The sequence below is a fragment of the Calypte anna genome, chromosome 21 (genome assembly GCF_003957555.1).
Source record: "Calypte anna isolate BGI_N300 chromosome 21, bCalAnn1_v1.p, whole genome shotgun sequence".
Classification (NCBI taxonomy): Eukaryota; Metazoa; Chordata; class Aves; order Apodiformes; family Trochilidae; genus Calypte; species Calypte anna.
In genome coordinates this window covers 7,477,357-7,496,629 of record NC_044266.1, presented here as the reverse complement: position 1 = coordinate 7,496,629, position 19,273 = coordinate 7,477,357, and the positions used below count along the sequence as shown (strand labels likewise).

At 47.9% G+C, this 19,273-nt stretch overlaps 1 protein-coding gene across 1 annotated transcript in view; it reads right to left on the bottom strand.

The window, feature by feature from the left end:
- Positions 1–15,110, bottom strand: part of KAZN (kazrin, periplakin interacting protein) — a 73,235-nt gene extending 58,125 nt beyond the window's left edge. Inside the window, exons 1-2 of the mRNA XM_030463806.1 lie at positions 15,002–15,110; positions 14,276–14,453 (exon numbers count right to left, since the gene is read on the bottom strand). Coding sequence (XP_030319666.1) covers positions 14,276–14,453; positions 15,002–15,067 — 244 coding nt within the window. The 5' untranslated portion in view covers positions 15,068–15,110. The remainder of the gene's footprint in view (positions 1–14,275; positions 14,454–15,001) is intronic.
- Positions 15,111–19,273: the final 4,163 nt, after the last annotated feature.

Sequence of the window (19,273 nt, the reverse complement as noted above, 5' to 3'; positions counted from 1 at the left end):
CCCGAGATGTTGGGTGAAATAAACCTTTTTTTTTTTTTTTCCCCCAGTTTGTTTTACAGCAAAGCTGAGCCAGTTCCTTATCTGCCCAACCATCATTACTGGCACAACCTTTGCAGGGAATCTTTGCAGGGATCCAGTAACTGGGGCTTTTAACCATGTGATTTCTTCCCATCCTGATGCTGGAAACACTTTGGTCCACAACCAAAGCTGAAAGGACCCTCAGCAGAAGCAAAATGGAGTTTTTTTGAGTCTTCTCCCCCAGAAGGGGTCTGTGGGTGACTGCTCCAACAGATGTTTCTTCTCTGATCCCAAGTGGAACCTGGTCTTTCCCATCCATGGTCTGTGAGATCCTCCAAGCCCTCTATCCCCTCTCTCAGCTGTTTTCAAACATCAAGGGGTGGATAAATCTCCTAGATGCTGCTGGCTTGGTCTTTTTTTTCCAGGACTCCTGTTACATCCTCACCAATATTTACCTTCTGAGAGCTTTAATGCTTGCTGCAGTCCTGGTTCTGCTCAGATGCAGAATGGCAGCACACACTCTTAATGGTACCCCAGGGTATAGCACAAAAAAAGAAAATGTAGCACGAAGGGGAAAAAAACAGAAAAAGAAAGCAACTACAGGGAAAAAAAGAAAACTATCGATTGCAAAACGTTTTTAAAATAAATAAAAGAAGTCCAAAACACCGGGTGTCTCTGAGATGGCATAATAGGACCTGAACAATGGTACTTGATCTTTAAAATAACATCCTCCTTATGACCATGAAAAGATTGAGCTACTGAAATTTTTCATCATTTCAGAAGAGCCTTTTAATGACCTGAGCACTGTTCATGTGGACTAGGAGTTATGACAAGGACAAATTAATTAACTTAGTGCCCCAAACTGATTTTATTTAGCCCAGCCCTGAATAGCTAATGTCATTCCTTGCAAACAGGTCCTCCAATTCCTCCCTCCGATAACCTTTAATTTCATGTTTCTTTAATAAATACCACCCACCTTTAAAAAAAGAGGCTTTCCTTGCAAAAAAAAGAAATTCTTAATCTTTTGCACAAAAGTATTTTTCATCTGAGCTCACTTTGAAGGGCAAGTTTCAGCTGGAGACAGATAGGAAGGTGAGGAATATAGACCAGAAAATGAAGGGCAGGAGGTGATGCTGGGCAGGAGCTGATTTACCTTGGGACATGTGGCTGTAAGTCACTGAAGCCTGTGGATTACCAGTGTCTTGTATAGGAATACTTCTAGGTATAGATTCTTCAACAGAAACTAGTTGGCCTTGACTTCAGGATTTTGCATCATGCTAGGAAAAAAACCAACATTGCAAACCCAAACTAAAAAAGTCCATCCTCTCACATACTGCAGCTCAGTATATGCAATATATGTTCTAATGCATGGGAACAAAACTGGAAATGAAGCAAAGTGCAACCGAAGGTGAAGCCAAGTTGTTTGTTTTCATTAGTAAAACCCACAGAAAAGAAATGCAAAACACAAACCAGCCCAAAGCCCAAGGTGAAAAGTCACATCCAAGGATTTTCTGAGGGTAAATGTTTGGTTTTCTCCCAGTGCTCTCAGGTCAGCTTGAATTCATGTTAATACCATCAAGGGAGCAGTGCCAACACACTCACACTAGGCAACATGTAGGGTTGTTTCTTTAAATATTATTTTGTCTTCCTGAAAAGGAATACCTAGCACATACACACCCTTTTCATTTGCACCAGTATAAGCCTGTAACATCTACAAGACCTAATTTTGGCCATAGCTGGCAGAAGATGAAGACAGCCCTATACCCTCATGTATTCTAAGCATCATTCTCTCATCAAATCCCCGTTTTCCACATTTTTGACTGCTGCTGCAAGCAGGGATAGCATTTGTCTACTGGTTTGCCATCCCTTCCTCTACACTTCTGGCCTCGCTCTGGTCTAAATCTCTGTTCTGCCTGATCCTTGCACCAGGAAGTTAATCATGTGTCCTGAATGTAATTAATGTGTTGTTTCTCCCTTCAACCATATCATTAATAGAGCTGATAAATCAGACATGCCATTGTATTCAGTAACATCGGGTTTGTGATATTCCCCAGAGGACCAGGACATGAAAACCAAGGGATGAAATTCATTGAGACATAAATACAGCATCCTCATCTGTGACAGTCGGATATAATCATCCTCCAGTGATGTGAAAATTATGTCAGGGAACGTTGTCCTCTGCCCTGCTTGGCAGAAATGCCACAAGACCAATACAGAAAAACTTAAAAACTGGCTGGCAGTTCATTTCATCCATCGCTTCTTGTTCTTTTATTTCTGCTGCCAGATCAGTAACATTTACTTTTGTTTCATAAAAGTTCAGGCAGAAAACAATACCAATGGGGCAGTAATTGTATTTATTTTCAGTGGAGGATGGAGCATGTCACACTCAAGACTGTCAGGGGTATTTTTGCCCCTGTTTATGACAATCAAGCTGATCCCTCATGCACAGCAGTGCTTTCCCATCTCACCCCCCTGCATGCACAACCCCTGGGGTTGGTAAAACCACCAGGAGGTTGGGATGAAAACTGAAGAGCAAAGCAAAGCAACAGTTAAGGAGTTGTCAGAAAGCAGCTTTTAAACAATAAAAAAAAATTAAAAATTAAAAAATTAAACAGCACAAATAACAAACCTTGTCCTTGTGCAATCACATGGCTCAGCTTTTGTTTCTGCTCTTCTCTGGGGTTTGTGCTGAGCTGCCTGGCTAGCTGACAGAGCTTCCCAGCTCCAGGAGCCCTGGCAATGCAGAAAGCTCCTCTGGTGAGTCTGCTGAAATGCTAATGCAAGGCCAAGCATGAAGAGAGGAGGCAGGGCCTTTGGGGTTCATTCACCTGACAGCACTGGAACCTCCTTACCACCTTCACATGGAGGACCTGAAGGATATATCCAAAACAAGGAGGGTCCTAGATGCAGGTCATGACCTCAAAAGATCTCAGAGGATGCTGTGAGACACCAGGATTTGGCAGAGGAGATGCCTCCCCAAGCAGGTCATGGAAAAGCATTGGGCAATGCTGGGAACACCCTTGAGGAACCAACTCTGCTTCACAGGCCCTTCCAGACGTCACCCCACACCATCCTGATGGCCTTTACCAAACACAACCCTTCATGAAGCAGTGCCTCAGCATATGAAGGTTAAAGGCAGGTAAAGCTGCTGCCCTGGTTCATGCCAGAGCTGGCAGGGTGAGACCAGCATCTCCGAGGACCCTTCACCTCATCTTGGGAAGGGGACACCCTGGAAGAAATGCCCTCTGGAAGTACCAGTCCCTCCCCTACAACCAGCCAGGACAAGCCCTGTACCTGTTGGAGGGCTCAGCTTGGGCAGGACGAGTCTGGGCACGGGAGCCCTGCCAAGGCTCAAGTGCTTGGCAATTACCTTTCACAACAAACCAAAGCCTCAAGAGCCTTTAATCTCCAAAGAAGTAGGAGATGTGGGCCCACGCCAGGACTTTTGTGCCCTGGTTTATAGGCGAGAAGAACCTTCACACTGGTTTTTGTCTGCTCGCCAGCACATCCTGACGATGGGAGCTGGGCTTCATTTCCCTAGCAGGCTGAGGGAGGCACGGGGTGGCTCTGCAACAGGTTGAAACACAGGGAACATTTGCTTAGCAGTTCATGCAAATAAGCTTACAGGAAAGAGCAAAGGTACAGGTACCTTCAAAGGTACCTTCCGGCACAGGTACCATCCACAGTAAAAAAACCTCCTGACTCTGTTGCTGTTCTCCGCCATAAAAATAAACTAAAAAATGGATATATAGCTAAAACATATACACTCGTGTGTTCAGCAGAAAGTAGGTAATCTTCCCTGCTAGCCATCATTTGTAAGAGGTGACATAACTAGCAAAGCAAGCTGGTGCTTGCCTGAATAAACAGGCAGGAAGGGAACTCTGTGAGCAGAGCCAAGCAGGATAAGGCACAGGCTCCTCCTGGGATTCTGTCAGAAGTGTCACTTGTCACACAGACAGACACCACACTCATGTTCACCAAGTTCAGCCCCTGACCAGCACCTCATCCTGGTAACACTCCTACCAACACCCCAAACACCCCACTGCCTGTGAATGACAACTGCTCTCCTGCCAGTGTGAATGGGGATGCCTGCACAGCACCCACGCTGTCTGCTGCTTCACCCAGCAAAATTCTGGGTAAAATTCAGAAAGAATTGGCTCTATATTGTCGTTGTCCAAGACACTGATAAAATACAGTGTTTTATGTAGAACTTGGATTAGGATCGCTGGGCTCTGCTCTGGACAGAATCTTGTAACCCCCTGATGTTGGTGTGGTTGTGCCTGCGCACAGAGGCAGAGCTGGAATTTTGGGTGATGCATATGGGTTGAAAAGGGCTCTGGCCAGGTAGAGCAGGGTGCCTAAAAAGCCACGTGGCCAGGGGGTGAGTTACAGCCCAGAGAGTTGACACTTCCCTTAAGTTAGTTTTGAGTCTCAGTACCACCTGTGGCCCCATCTCGCCACCCTTGTTCCCCGACAGCCTGGAATAAAGGGAAAACCTCTAGGCTTCTATCCTGTCTTCATCCAAAGTTCTGTGCTGGTTTATTTTCCTTAACATTTTTTCTTTTAGCTCATTTTCAACATAACAAATGATAAAAACTTCTTGGCAATGTTAATTCCTAAATTAATATTGCTCTCCTAATGACATACACACAGATTTACACAGAGATGGCAGCAGCTCTGCTGATCAGGGATAAACCTACTATACTATAGAGGGTTATAGTTTTTTATTAGTCTTTCTTGTTGGTCTAATTAATGGTATTACCCTCTGAACTGTGTATACATAGTTAAAGAAACTCAGGATACACTGAAAACAGGCCCCAGAGGAACCAGAATAGGGTTGATAATTTCCTACTGATTATCTCCAGGCACTGCCTCCATCCATGCCATCCACCTGGAGCCAGCAATACCCAACTCACCCTTCTTACTCAACACACTTGGTTTGATAAGTGTCTTTGACCATTTGATATAAAAAAGCACAAACAATATTATCTTCAGAGCACCACTCCAGTTTTTCTACTTCCTCTCTCCTCACCAGATTGTCACAAAGCTATCGACACTCATTTGCTGATTCAAGCCCAGGAAAGATGCAAAAACAGTGCTGCAGAATAAGCTTGTACTTGCATCAGCAGTAATAACCAAAAACTGAATTAGCAAATGAGAGCTGCCTCACAAAAAACTGCAGTTTAACAAAATATCCCCCAATCTGGAGTCTTTATGTACAGCTGCAGCTAAAAGGAAACGACATAAATCACAGCAAAGTCTTTGAGGCTCAGATAATTTTCCTTCTCCAAGAAAACTGAAAAGCTCAGCTTCTCCCAGCTCAGAATCCAGCATTTCTGAAGGTCTCTGGGTGACTTCAAGCACGCAGGCTGAGATGATGCTGGGCACTGAGTTCCTGCAGCAGGTACCAACCCAAAGACCAAAGCCGATCATGCATGTCTAAGGAGCAGGTCCCTGCAACCACACAGATGCAAAAACACCTCACTGGACCTATGAGCCCCAAGGCTTGGCTTGATCCGTGGCAAAGCACCAGACCAGGTCACCCACACTAGGACAGAGCTAGTAACCAAGAGAAGACCCTCTGAAATCCAGGGAAATGAGCCTTAACAGTCACCACACGCCACACATCCAGAACTGAGGTACACCACCCCAGCAACAAACTAGGGTGCAGCCCTGCAGGTCTATACCTAAATACTGCTCCTGAGTGCCCCTCATGGAGGGTCTCTCACTGATGAGGATTTACTTAATTTGCCCTTGTGCAATATTCACATCCACTGGAAAATGTGACTGTGGAAAGCCAGGTTTGACTAAACCCTGTGATGAGGTCCAGGGTGTGTGTGCTGACATCCCAGCATCGACAGGCTGTCACCAGCCCGTTTGATATTTGATATTATCTGTACCATTTCATGTTGCCAACAAGCAGAGTTAATGTGTTATTTGCATAAGGGTTCTTCATCCTGAGGGATGGTCATGACCACATTATTGTTGGACTAATTAATGGGCAGAGCTCTCATGGCTCTTCTCATGCAAGCTTCCCCTACGCAGCCTCAGGTGAAAAAAGAAATATAAAATAATCACACCCATACATCCAGATTTTGCAGGAGTGACAGGCAGAGTGTGCAGCAGTCCTGCCCTGGCTGTGCAGGGAGCACTGCAGTCCACAAACCACAACAGCATCAAACAAAACCTCAGCCCAAGATAATATGGTTCCATTTAAATGAAAAAGAAAAGAATCTTAAAGGAACCTACAAGGTATTCAAAACCTATTTAGTAAAGTGCTTTCCATTAGCCTTGCCATACATGTCATGCCGAATCAAAGGCACTCTGCTGCAGAGCAAATGTGCCCATCACAGGAGTGATGCCCCGAATCAAACAGAAAGGAACCACAGAAACCACAGTGATAAAGCAGGTTGGAGAAGATGTGTTAAATTAGATCATTTACCAAAATACCCTGGAAATTACACATGTCCAGGGACATACAGCACATAAAAAGGTTCCCTGCAAAGGTGGTGAAAATGCAAAGTGCTGTCTGAAGATCTGCCCTGCCTGAAAGCTGCAAGAACTTGAACTCAGTGCTGCACTCAGAGCAATCTCAGCAGCTCCCACAGACCTGCCCAGGGGCTGCACGCCTTGCCCCGGGACAACTGCTGCTCCAGACCTTTATGGCAACCTGAAATATCCTGGGGAAGAAATTCCACTTTATGATAGGAGGGCAGAGACTGCTCAAACCAGCCCAAGTGCCAAAAGCAGTATCTTACAAAGACCTCTTTAAGCATCCCTGAAGTGTATGCAATGCTCTCGTGCACACCTCAACAAGAACACACCAAACAAAGCACTTCTGGATATTCTTCTGTTAAATGGGAGCCACGGAAGCTCTTGCTTAGGGCAGTTAGCTTGCTGCAGGTTCTTATTATCAGACATTTTTATAAGAATTAAAAGGCAAAAGAAAATAGATAATCAAGTCTCAGAAAGGCTCTTGGTTACAAACCCCAGATACTGTCAATGGCCTCGATCTGCTGGACAGGAGACACAAGCTCTGTTTCATCTTCTCTGCAAAATACTGCTACTCTACAGCAATTCCACCTCTCTGGGTTTGATTGTTGTTGCAAAAACGAGGCACAGAAAAGCCTGAAGATAGGCATCAGCACAGCACTGTGCTCACCTGCTTTCTATACATCCCACATATCACATGCAGTCACATCAAATACTGGGCTTTCTTTCCCCTCCAATGCATGCTATTTTCTGCAGAAAGAAGATTTCACTCCCTGCTGAGGGAGGACTTGTGCTCTCACAAGAGAGGAGGTAATGGAGAGGTTTGGGATTCTCCTCTGGATGCCACCCAGTGAAGTGGGACAATAGGGCAGAGATTGCATGGGTGAGGAGCAGCAAAGGCTGTGACACACCAGCTCCCTGTCAGATAACGCCGAAGGTTCAGCTCCCAGATGCAGCCTGTAAAACCTGTGAAATTTTAATTTAGAGGGAGAAGTGGCATGAAAAGATGTGAGGCAGAATGACTCCATAAGGACTGAGAAGGGTGAGAAATGGATTTATGGATGGCCTCGAAAGAGATGCTGCTTCCAAAAAGTTTGCAGAAGCAATGAGAGACAATGATTCTCCAAGACCAGAATGCGGCCCAGCCCTGGACCACACCAGAGCAAAGCATCCTCAGCCCCTCTTCCTTCTGCAGTGATGAGGTTGATCCTCTCCCAAGCCCTGGGTTTCCTGGGTGTCCACAGGAGATCCCGGGTACCCTCACCATGGCACCACACTCCCCTTCATCTTTCCAAGGGCATCTCTGCTCCCCTTCCCATCACCCAGTGGATCCGAAAGCAAACTCCAGCTCTGGTTCTGCATGGACCTAAATGTGTGGCTGACCACACATCTGAAAAGCAAACCTTGAGAGCTTTTCCTTTTCTTGGGTCTAACATGGCCCTACCTGCTGCAGCTCCCACACCTTGCAGGTGGTCAGAAGTCATGACAAAAGCCCTTATCAGGTGCTCCAGACAAAACCAGCTCACTGCTGCAGCTCATATCCTGCACTCAAAAGCAGAAGTCTTTCCAATGCAGCAATTAGCAGACACAGACACATCAATTCATCAGGCACAGCCAAAATCCAGAACCCTTCCCCCAAAGCCACCCACACAGAGTCGAGCTGGCAGCAGACAGCATCACACAGGGCCACCTCTGTCCCCATCCTGGCAACTCCTCATGGGGATCTGGAGAAGGAGAGAAGACTAACAAGATTAGAGAAGTAAGTCATTTATCAGCTTACTGAAGCCATGAAGCCAGCTGAGGGGCACTGGGATGTCACCAGGAGCCACCACCTCCGGCCAGTGTCACACTCAATCACAATCATCTGCAAAGTTGTTCTTGCCCCACGACCCATTGTCCTGCTATAAAGCCTCTGTTATCTTAGGTCCCTTTTGTTCCCAGCCTGTCACCATCAGTCAATCCCAGCCCTTCACCCCGGGGGGTGGCAGCCCCAAACCCACACCCTGGCACCCCCAAGCCTCCAGTTACCCCCTCTGGCCAAGGGCGGGCGAGGGAAACCTTGGGAAGAGCTTTTGATCTCCTGTGCAACCCCTGCAAACAAACCTGATAGGAAAAGGACTTCAGCCAATGCTTTCAAACCCGGTTGTTATTCAGTGTCTGTATTCTGGTGAGACAGCTCAGACCTGCTGCTTTTTTCCTTAAAAAAGCTAAACCCATTGCACCTCCTGCTAACACGGTGCACATCTCCAAACATCAAAATATGTATTCATCTAGCTTGAGATCTTCAGACCTGTTGCTTCCACAAAATCTATCTCAATATCTGAGAGCACAATAGCCCAAGCAAAATCATACAGCAGGAAAAAGCAGGAATAGATTGCAAGGCAGCAAGGAGCAGCTCGCTGAGCCCTCAGCATCCCATGGGTGAGGACACAGCCTGAAAAACGAGGCCTCTGGTCAATCCATTCCCCAGGGTTCTGCCCTCAGAGGTAACCACAGCCTGGCTCTGCACCCCGTGCTACCAGCACACCGGTCCTGCCAGCTGCTGCCTCAGACCAAAGGCTCTTATCTCATGCTTTGCTGTCAACAAGAAATTATGAGAATTGAATTTTAATCAGCTGGAGACGGAAGCTTTGCTATAGATCGTGCGAGCACTGAAGTTCAGTGCCTAATTTAGAGTAAGGACCAGTCGAGGATGCTGCCCTCAAGGGCTGGGCAATGAGCCCTCCTGCTGCAAAGCCTCTTTTGGCAGCTCAGAGATGTTCCTACTAAGGGTACAGATTTTTCTCCATCACTCAGCCCCGGTGAAACGCTGTGTTATTAATGTACCTGTAGTAACAAAGAAAAATTAATGGGAGGAAAGGCTTTCCTTTCAGATACCCATCCCCACCAGTGACTATCTGAGAGTCCCTGACCCCAGCTGACAAAATTGCCACTAACCTTCCCCAAGTTTAAGCCCAGGACCTGTTAATACCTCTTCCTTGCTACTTGCAAGCCTAACTCCAAACTTCTTCACGGCTATGCTACAAACTGGGGAGTCGAAAACCGTGGATTAAGTCCTCCTTCAACTTTAGAGTTTACTTGAGCTTAGTCATCCTCAGAAGCTTCACTAGAACTCCTCTGGACAAGCCCTAAAGGAAAGATAATCTAAATATTAATCTAACCATGCCAGATGAGGCTCTTGAATAGGAAAACTCCAGAAAGGATATTTTAAATTTATGTCTCCAAAGACTAAGATGTGACAGGACCTGAAGTGCTGTCCGCAGCCAGTTCATTGAGTCTAAAACAAAAATGTGAATATTGCTATAAACAAATTTATTTTCCCAGTGTGTGCAGCTGGTTTAGAGCATGAAACTAACTGCTTCCTTACTCCACGAACTATGCAGGACAGAGGTAAATGAAGTAGGAAATTATTAGAAAGAGTAATAGTACAGCAAGACCTTGATCTTGAGATAAGCTTGGTGCAAAAATGCTCCCAATATCCGACTGGGCAGCAGTATCCAACTTCCTCAGGTTGCTTTACAGTATCAGCTCTCAAGCTCTGGAAGAACAAATAGCAGGGAAGATTTCTGAAGAGATGAAAATGGTACATTTTCAACAGCCCGAGATGATTACTCACAAAATAGCAGCAGCGCAGAGGTAACTGATTGCCTCCTGGCAAAAGTCAAAGTCTTTGCATTGTAGCTATGAAAGTGTACAGAGATCAAAGAGAAAAAGAGAAAACTCCATTTTAGGCTGTCATGAGCATAAAGGTTCTCCTGGCCCTTTGGCATCACTAGCTACTAAGACATGACTGAAATCTTTCTTATGCTGCACATGCCTGAGATCACTGTGTAGCAAGGAAGGAGAAATCCTTTATTCCAGGAGCAGGGTGCAGCTCCTGCTCCCTCCCTTCCCAGATTTTGGCACTGTCCTTGCAAACACCACCATCTCCATCACCACATCCCAGCTCAGTGGAACAAAAGCTGCGACACAGTAACCATCCTGTGCTACCAACACTGAAACAGGGGGTGAGATAAGGCAAATGCTGAGAGAGGTATTATTAGGGTTAGGTTATTATTAATAACACTTAGCTATTGACTGGGCTTTACCTCTTCATGCACTTTATTAGCATTAATTAAGGTGTTTTCTGTTTAATAATGGGAAGAGACTAAGGCAAAGACATGAGGCTAAACGGACCCACTGCCTGATTCAGCACAGCAAGTCCTTGCCCCCAAGCTCCTACAGTTTTTACACAAACCACTGAAAATAGAGGCATAGATCCAGCAATGACCCAAACCCAGAGGTGCACAAGCAGGGGCCACAGCTGGGCACACAGCTGCAGCAGTGCTCTGCTCTACCTGCAGCCCCAAATAAATCCTCAGCAGCCTTCCTGCTCCCAGCCACAGGCACGCCGTTTGCTTGCAATTAATTCGAACCATCTAAATTCAAACCAGAATTCAAACAGGAGGGTGCTGACACACAGCTCCAGTGATGTTACCAAGAGCTGCCTTAATTGCTGTGCTAAGTGCTGGGGACACGCAGTATTGATTTCCACCCTGATCTGCATCCAGGTTTAGACACAGGCTGCAGCCAAAACCCTCCTTCCAGCAAACTCCTCATTTAAAAGACTGCCAGACCGAGAGGTTCCAATGATTAACACTCGTGCTAAGGACTGCAACAAGACACAAGTTTCATTCCTCCCTACCCACGCACACCCACCATCCACTCCTGCTCTCCTGCTTTGCTGAATTCTTTCAGTTTTGTTTTGAATTTTCTAAAAGGGGCCCTGGCAGTGCACCTCGCTTTTTGCAGCACCAGCATGCTGGAGTGGAGAAAAGCCCCAGTGTGCACAGAAGGGGCAGAGTTATCACCTCGAGCCACACCATATGATATAAGTAAGGTATTTCTCAGGCTCAGCATTAGTTCCTGCCTGAGCACAGCACACTTTTACCTCCTTTCACCTGAGCTGGGACTGACCTGGAGCCCCTGCCAGCAGCGATGAGACCCCGGAGCTCCTTCTCACAACAAGCAAAGGGTTCTGAAGATTCTGCCACGTGCTGCTCCACCAGGACCAAACCCAGCAAACCCAACAGCCACCCGAGCACCAGAAGCATACCCCACATTTGCATAAGCAGGTAAGTGGCTGCTCACCCAATATTTAATGTATTTGCATAAACTAAAGAGCTTGGAAACCCTCCTACTTTGTAAGACACAAGACAGCAGAGCTATTCAGAGACTTGTTTTCACCACATCCTTCTGAAACATTATCTCAGAATGCTTGAGGAAAAGCATAAGGCTCACTAACAGATACCTTGGGCCTGTCTACACAAACACAGAGTGGTGTAGGAGAGCATTTCTGGCATATAAACAGGCATAGCAAACTTGAGGAGGAAACCCAAAGCAGAGAGTGAATCTAACCAGTGGGTTTTGCAGAGACCATGTACTCTCTGCCTCCTCCTCAATAAGCACGATGAACACATTGCTCTTCAGATGCAATTTTACACTTAATTGCTTGACTGCTGTTATTACACCAGTGGTACATGGCTGGATACATCATGTTTTAAATGACTGCATCTTAAACCCGTGAGGAAGGAAAAAACACACCTATGGCTACAAGGCCATGGACTGACACCTTGTTAGGTAAGTGTTCTCTCTCCTAGCTCCCAGACACCAGCACACTGAGCCAGATCTGCCAGCTTCAGGAGTGGGAAGATGAAGTGACCACTCCAGCAGCTTCAACAGCCACTGCAGGTACCACCCACACCCAGATGGAGACAGAACAAGTCTTCCCTACTACCCACAGGGACCCTACAACCCCTGACATTTCAAGTTTCACTCCAAAGCATGTGTAATTACAATTATTAAGCAGAAGGGCACACACTGGGGAGGACACAGGGCATTTCTTTGACACTGTGACAGTATACTGATTGCTCCCCAGCAAGCTGACAGTAAAGAAAACCAAACAGGAATTTTTCCATCGCTCAACAGATTGGAAAACCTCTGAGGAAGACAAAAGAGAAACCCTGACCCTTGAAGAACCACATCCCCCCCCTCTTCCTGGGGCGTGCTGCTGTAATAAAGGCACTGTCACTCTGCAAAAACACACAGCTCTCCAAACATCTCCTGGAGAAGAAACAAAACACTGTATAACCACAGAAATAGGTGCGTGCTTGAGCAGCCAAGGGATTTTACCTCCTGTTCTAGCTGGAAGGCTGCAGTTCACACTCACATTGATGCCCTCTCCAGCTGCATTCCTGCTCCCTGCACTCCAGCGGGGGAGGATGAAGGCATCCTCCTTCTGCCTCTTCAGCAGATTTTTATAAAAGAAAGGGCCTCAGTAGCCTGGCTGCAGTATAGGGCAGGGTTCAGTCCAGATGGTACCCACAGTCAACCATACATACCAGTTATACACACATAACTTTACTCCCCATGTGCTACCGGGCAGCTCTGCTGGGTCCAGCTCCTGCTGCCCAACAAACCCACCTGATGATGGATTAACTTGAACAGGTAGAATTCACACACCACACCACAACTACCAAAACAGCAAAACACAACAAACTGGACAGAACAAACCCACAGAGAAATCCCCCTAATTCAATTTGCAATAATGGCACCAACAACACCACTGGCAGTGCAACAGCACAGCAATGCCCATCAAGAGCTACGCTACCTTGAAAAAGCTACAGCTTGACCAGAATTTGTTAAATAATGCCTAACAGCCACACCAAGAGATATGATAAACAAGTAACGAGTACGTAACAGCTACTGACATTTTTATAAGGCAGGTGTAAAGTTGGTTCACTTATCAAGAAAGGCAAGGGCTTGCACTATTTTTGCACTAACACCAAGGCTGCTCCAGGTTGAATTGTCACACAAGCATGTAATAACTTGGCAAATATACATATATTTGTATTTAAGTGTTTCTAAAGTAGCAGCAATGGTAACACTACTTTGATTAGCAGGAAACCGTGAATTTCAGCCAGGCGAGAGCCAGACCCCCATCCAGAACACTGCAGACACCATCCGGACCCCGGCTGCTAACCCTCACGCAAAGCCAAGAGCATCAACCCCTCCCCACTCCCCCCACACATCCCTTTTCCACTCTCGGCCTCTGCTGCCCCAGCCCCGAGGCCTGCTGCCAACTTTTTAGGGGTTTCAGGGCAGAGGGAGGGGGCTCCACGCGTGGCAGAGGAGCTGTGCCAGCCTCTCACCCCAGACTTCGGGAAAAAGCACACCTTGGGAAGTGGCTGCTCGGGGATCGGCCTCCTGCAGCCGTGCGGATACCGAGCACTCCTGCTGCCGGGGAGGGGGGGTCTAGGGCCGCCCCCCGGGACCGGCCGAGCCCAGCCCAGCCCCCGACCTGCCGGCGGCAAGGAGGGGAACGGTGGGGCCGGAGCGCCGGGATCGCGGCTGTAACATGGCTGCTTCCCTCCCGAATTACGAAACCGCTTGTGGGAACCCGGGGTACCGGGCGTGCAGGGCAGGGAGTTCAGCGGCGTGCTGGGGGGAGGGCGAAGTTTGGGGACGAAGGCGAAGTGGGGGAGCAGGAGGGGGGTGTGGGAATCCTCTTTGCGCTGGGGGTGTGGGAGGCGAGAGCGCCTGAAGAAGTAGCCGGGAATGAGGAGAATCCAAAGGGGAATCCGCAGCCGGCGGGTACAGCCCCCCCATCAATAATGAACAATAATCACCTTGGCAGCCGGAAGGTTCCCCCCCAACCCCTCACCACCACCACCACCATCATCACCACTCCTCCTCCCATTGCCCGGGGGTCGCGGCCGGCACCCACCTTGTGCGCTGTGCGGGCCGTGCTCCATGGCCGGGTCGCTGCCCAGCTCTGCCAGGCGGCGGCCGGTGGCTGCCAGCTCGGCCCGCAGCGCCGACACCTCCTGCCCCGCCGCCTGCAGAGCCCCGTCCATGCGCAGCGCCAGCTGCTTGTTGTCGTCCATCATGTGCAGGATTTTGGCCTGGGGGAGGGAGGAAGAGGAGGAGAGAGGTGAGAGAGCTGCATGTGCCGAGGGGCAGGCGAAGGGGGGCTGTGACGGGGAGGGAGGGAGAAGGGAGGGGGCTGCGGAGGGGCTGCCGAGAGGGAGCGGAGAGAGAGGGAGGGGGTTGGGCCTGGGGGGCGTGAGGAGGGAGCAGCCGGCGTGCAAAGGGGAGGGGGGCTCTGTAAAAGGGGTAGAAAAGGAAATGGGGGGGGGGGGCTGCAAGCGGCGTGCAAAAGGCCGGGAGTGAGAGAGGCAGGGGGGCTGTGCAAGCAGTGTGCAAATGGGAGGGGAGCTGTGCAAGAAAGGGTTTGAGGGGAGGGGGCTGGGCGTAGGGGGCTGTGCAACAGGGGTTGCAAAGAAACGGGGGGAGGAAGGGGCTGTGCAAGAGGGGAGCCGCGCAAGGAGGGCGCCAAGGAAAAGGTCTGTGCGGAGAGGGAGCAAAGGGGAGGGGGCTGCACAAAGGGGGACGCGAGGGAGGAGCAAAGGGGAAGGGGCTGTGCCAGGGGTACAGGTTTGCCCCCCCCTACCTGTTGCCCCCCCCGCCAGCCCGGGCAGGGCCGCGACGGAGGCGAACGCGGCTCGGCCGAGGGCATCCGCGGCGTTACGCGGCGTTACGCGGCGCTCCGCGTCTGCTGAGGAGGCGGGTCCCTCCTGCGCGGGGCGGGCAAGCAAAAAGGGGGGCGGGGGGGCGTGCGGGGAGCCACTTGCAGCGGCAGCACCGCATCTATGGAGACACACACACACCCCCCGATATCCCCCCGGGAAGTTCGGTGCCTCTGCGCGGGTGCGGTGAGCGCTGCAGTGCTGAAAATGCCACTTATTGAGTGATTTTCTCCGAATTGTCTCAGGTTCACGTCGGTGCGTGGTCATCCCCAAAAGCTGCGTGCAGCAGAGGTGGAGGTAAAATGGGCCCCCAAAAATTCCCTTGGAAGGATGTTAGGGAGCAGGGCGGGAGCCAGAGGGCAACCTGTGTGCTGCCGGTGCTGTAGCAATGGGTAAGGTGAGTCCTTGGGCTGGAGGTTCATGTGGCACCAACCCAGGGTGAAAAATTCGAGAATTCCTTGGTCTCCTGGCTGGTGGCTGCTAGAGGGAGCACTGAGGTCTCCCTGTCAGGGATGCACAGGGGTGCTGGCAGGGCCGGGGCTGCAGCAAGGCTGCGGAGCTGCAGCCGTGCAAGTGGGGTGAAGCCCCCATCCCAATGACACAGTGCTGCTCGGGGAAGCTTGGCCTGCAGGGCTGGACCGCTCGGAATCATCCCTGCACCCGAGAGCTGAGCCAGGAGCATCTTCAGAAGTTCTCAGAGGGGATTAGGAACCACCCCCAGGGCAGCTGTGGGGGAGCCCTGCGGAAAGGTGAGGGGGTGTGGGAAGCACGGTGGGGAGCTGGGGCTCTGGCCAAGGGAAAAGCCAAAGAATATCACAATCCCGAAGAAAAAAAAAGGAGACACAGTCCTGCCTTTGTCTGTAGAATTTGCCAAACCCTCCACTATCTGCTAAAACTCAGTCTTTTGGCTGAACAACCTGAGATTTTGGGAGCATTTCCTTGAACTTCTGGATGCTCCTTTTGCATTACTGCTGGCATTGCAGAGACCTTAGCCAAAATACAGAAAAAATGATGGAAATAAGGGGCTCTCCCTCTCAGAGAGCTGCAAGGATAAGCAGTAGAAGCCTGACATGAGATAAGCAGAAACACGTCCCTGTCCCACACAGTGACAGTCCTGGGATGTGGCCCTGCAGAGGGGTTTGGCACACAGAGTCCTCAGACAGCTTTTAGGAACAGAAATTGGGTAAATTGGTCATGTCAATCGACTGAAAACCAACACTAAGGTGGACCTGGATCCCTCAAAACCTCAGACCCCTTCTGGATAGTGTGTACAACCAGCTCTCCAAGAGTGAAATGGACCAAGTCTTCATCAAGCAGCATCTAAACCTTGTTAAAAGGATTTTGGGAACCAAAGGAAATATGGTATTCAGATGGTACAGTGGCTTTTTCAAGGGAAAAGCATTTTTGACTGAGAGTTTCCAGCAGTGTCTGCAACCCAATCACCAGTGCTGGGCCAGGGCACTTGGAGTATCAGTGGAAAGGACTCTTTTCCTTACTGAATTCCCAACAAGAGCAGGAACCACACACAAGAAAAATAAACCAAAATTTTTAAAGACTTGGTTTCAGAAATTCTTTCTTCACCTATGCAGCCCTCCCTGAATAAGATAAAATTCTTTAGGTATATATAGAAAGTGAATTCTCATCAAGATAAATGCACAGTTTTTCATGGCTAATTTACATGAGTGTTTGCTGCAAACTGCTTGCAAAGGAGGGAATTCTGTATGTCACCAGCTAACCTGTGTGCAACTGCAGCACCGTGTATGTACAATTTGGTCATTGCACTTGAATAAAATCTGAGCTGCAGCAGAAAGGGACTCTGTTTAAAGTACTGAAACATTATTTTTATCATAAAAAATCAGGTTAAAACTTCTTTGAGCCTTCCAAGAACACATTCAGCTGCTGAAGCAAAATCCAAATTATTCTGTGTACTCTATCTAACCCAGTTGAGTTCCTGCACTGGCAGTGCTGAAATCTTTTTGATTTACGGGAGCAAGAGAACTTCCACATTAGCCCATGGTGCTATTTAAAAAATATGTTTCTTAAAGTGGACTGTGGGCTCAGCTGTAAATTAATAACCTTGCTTTAAAGGATCTTCCTTATTACTTTAACTCTTTTTGAGATTCCCCTCAAGATATCTTGAAAGATTTTCTCCCCTTCCCCATACATCTTCCTGTTCTCACTAGGGAACAGCTGGGTCCATTTAATATTGATTTTGATTCTCAAAACAGGATTTGATTTCCCTGAGCTTCTGCCTGGAGAGAGTGAGCAGTGTGCCCACAATCCTGAGACACCATTTGGCAGAGTGTTCCCAACCCAAGATCTCTCACTCTGGTTCTGTGATAAGGGCAACCCACCAAGCTGCAGAAAGGTCCTGATCATTGCTCCAGCAGCAAAACTGCCACCCAGGAGGAAGGATCAAAAATATCACCAGGGTGTGCATTCCAGGTGTGATACCTGAGGATGTTTTGTCTTGTACTGATGCCCATTTGGAAGGCCAAACCTTTGCTGAAACCCTCAAAGTCTGGATGAAATGAAACATTAGGAAATGAACTGGGCCTCGTTCCCTTTCTCCTGATAGTTCTGAATGAACAAAAAAAATTATAAACTAATTAAATAGCCAAAATTAGAAATACTTCCAAAACTGCTTTACCCTTTTTATTATCATTTTTTAATGTTTTAAGTTCTAGCTTTTGACAGGAGCTTGACAGCATGTGCGTGTCCCACATGGACAGGAGTTCCTGGCCATGCAGATGAGGGGCTGGGAACATCTGAGGACTTGAGTAAACACCAACAAGTCTCAAGTTTCCATTCAGTCTTAGCTACACCAAGTATCTTTTCAGGCAATCAAGGAATAGCCTTAAAAAAAAAAAAGAAAACAACTCAATTTTGGGAAACACATCCTAGCCATAGCAGCACAACCAGGCAGGCTATTTCTCAAAAAAACTTATGGATGGTATAAATATGGATGGAGGAAGATCTGAGATTACTACCTATCATCTTTGCTCTCATTTCAACCTAAGGAGTACAGTAAAGGGAATATGAAAAGGTTTAGGAGATGAAAAAGGGATCAGTAGCACGTGAGTACTATTCAGGCCTTCCAAACACTAATTCACTGTTCAGATTACCACTTTTTGTAGTTTAATATGTACAATATGCAGAGGAACAGGTTTAACAAATGGGAAAAGCCTTTTGTGTTAAGGCTGAATGCAATCTAATATGGCCCTTTGACTTGATTCAATTAAATCCTTTTTTTTCCTAATTAAATAATCAGACAGAATTTAATAAAAATTAATTTCAATGTGTCACCCTGCAGAATGATGACCTCTGAGATGATGAAGGCTTATGTAGATTCTGCTGATCATTTTTATCTGTTTGTGCATTGCTTCCACCAAAAAACCCCTGCCTTCTGTCAGTATATTTACATTATTTTCTCAGCTGCTCCATGTATCTCTGTTTACAGTGACAAATCCCAGGTGAAAAGGCTGTGACTGTTCCCAGCTTCTTTCAGCACATCCTTTAAACCTGACCTTCTGTGGCAGGGAAAAAGATCACCAGGGCTGGGATTTTTGTTACACCCTGGCCAGCCACAGTGCAAAAACCCAGCAATTTGGCCCTTTCCAAATGTCACCAGAGGCATCTGCACGGCCATTCAGCAGCAAAGAAAAACTCACCAAGAAAATCCTCTCCCAAAGCCCAGCAAACTTGAGCAGCAATCACCAGAGAAAGTGCAGCGTGCCCCGAGTGCACTCATCTCTTGCAGCACATCTCCATTAAGTCACTTCCATCCAAGTTAACAACACTTGCTCACGTTTACACTTTTTTTTTCCCTCCCTTCGATAAAGGTCATAGTTTTATTGGTGTATTTATAGGTGCATTTGACCCCCCCTTCTCGCTCATAAAACACTGGGGCAGAGCATGCAGCATCTTAATGCAAACCTGGTGGACGCGTTGCTGCCGTGCTGTACCTGCAACGCTTTAGTGCTTCCCTTAATGATTTCTGAAAACAGGATTAAAGGATGGGCAGGTTAAACATCTGAGTGGATATTCTGCTTTTCTCCACAATGCTGCAGTGATAGATTTCCCCACCTCCTTCCATGGGGACGAGATGGTCCCGGTGACCTTCCCTGTGCTGCACATCTCTTGGGACAGGGGAAACAAACCCATTAATGTTTATAAAGTGTCTGAGACTGGGGGAA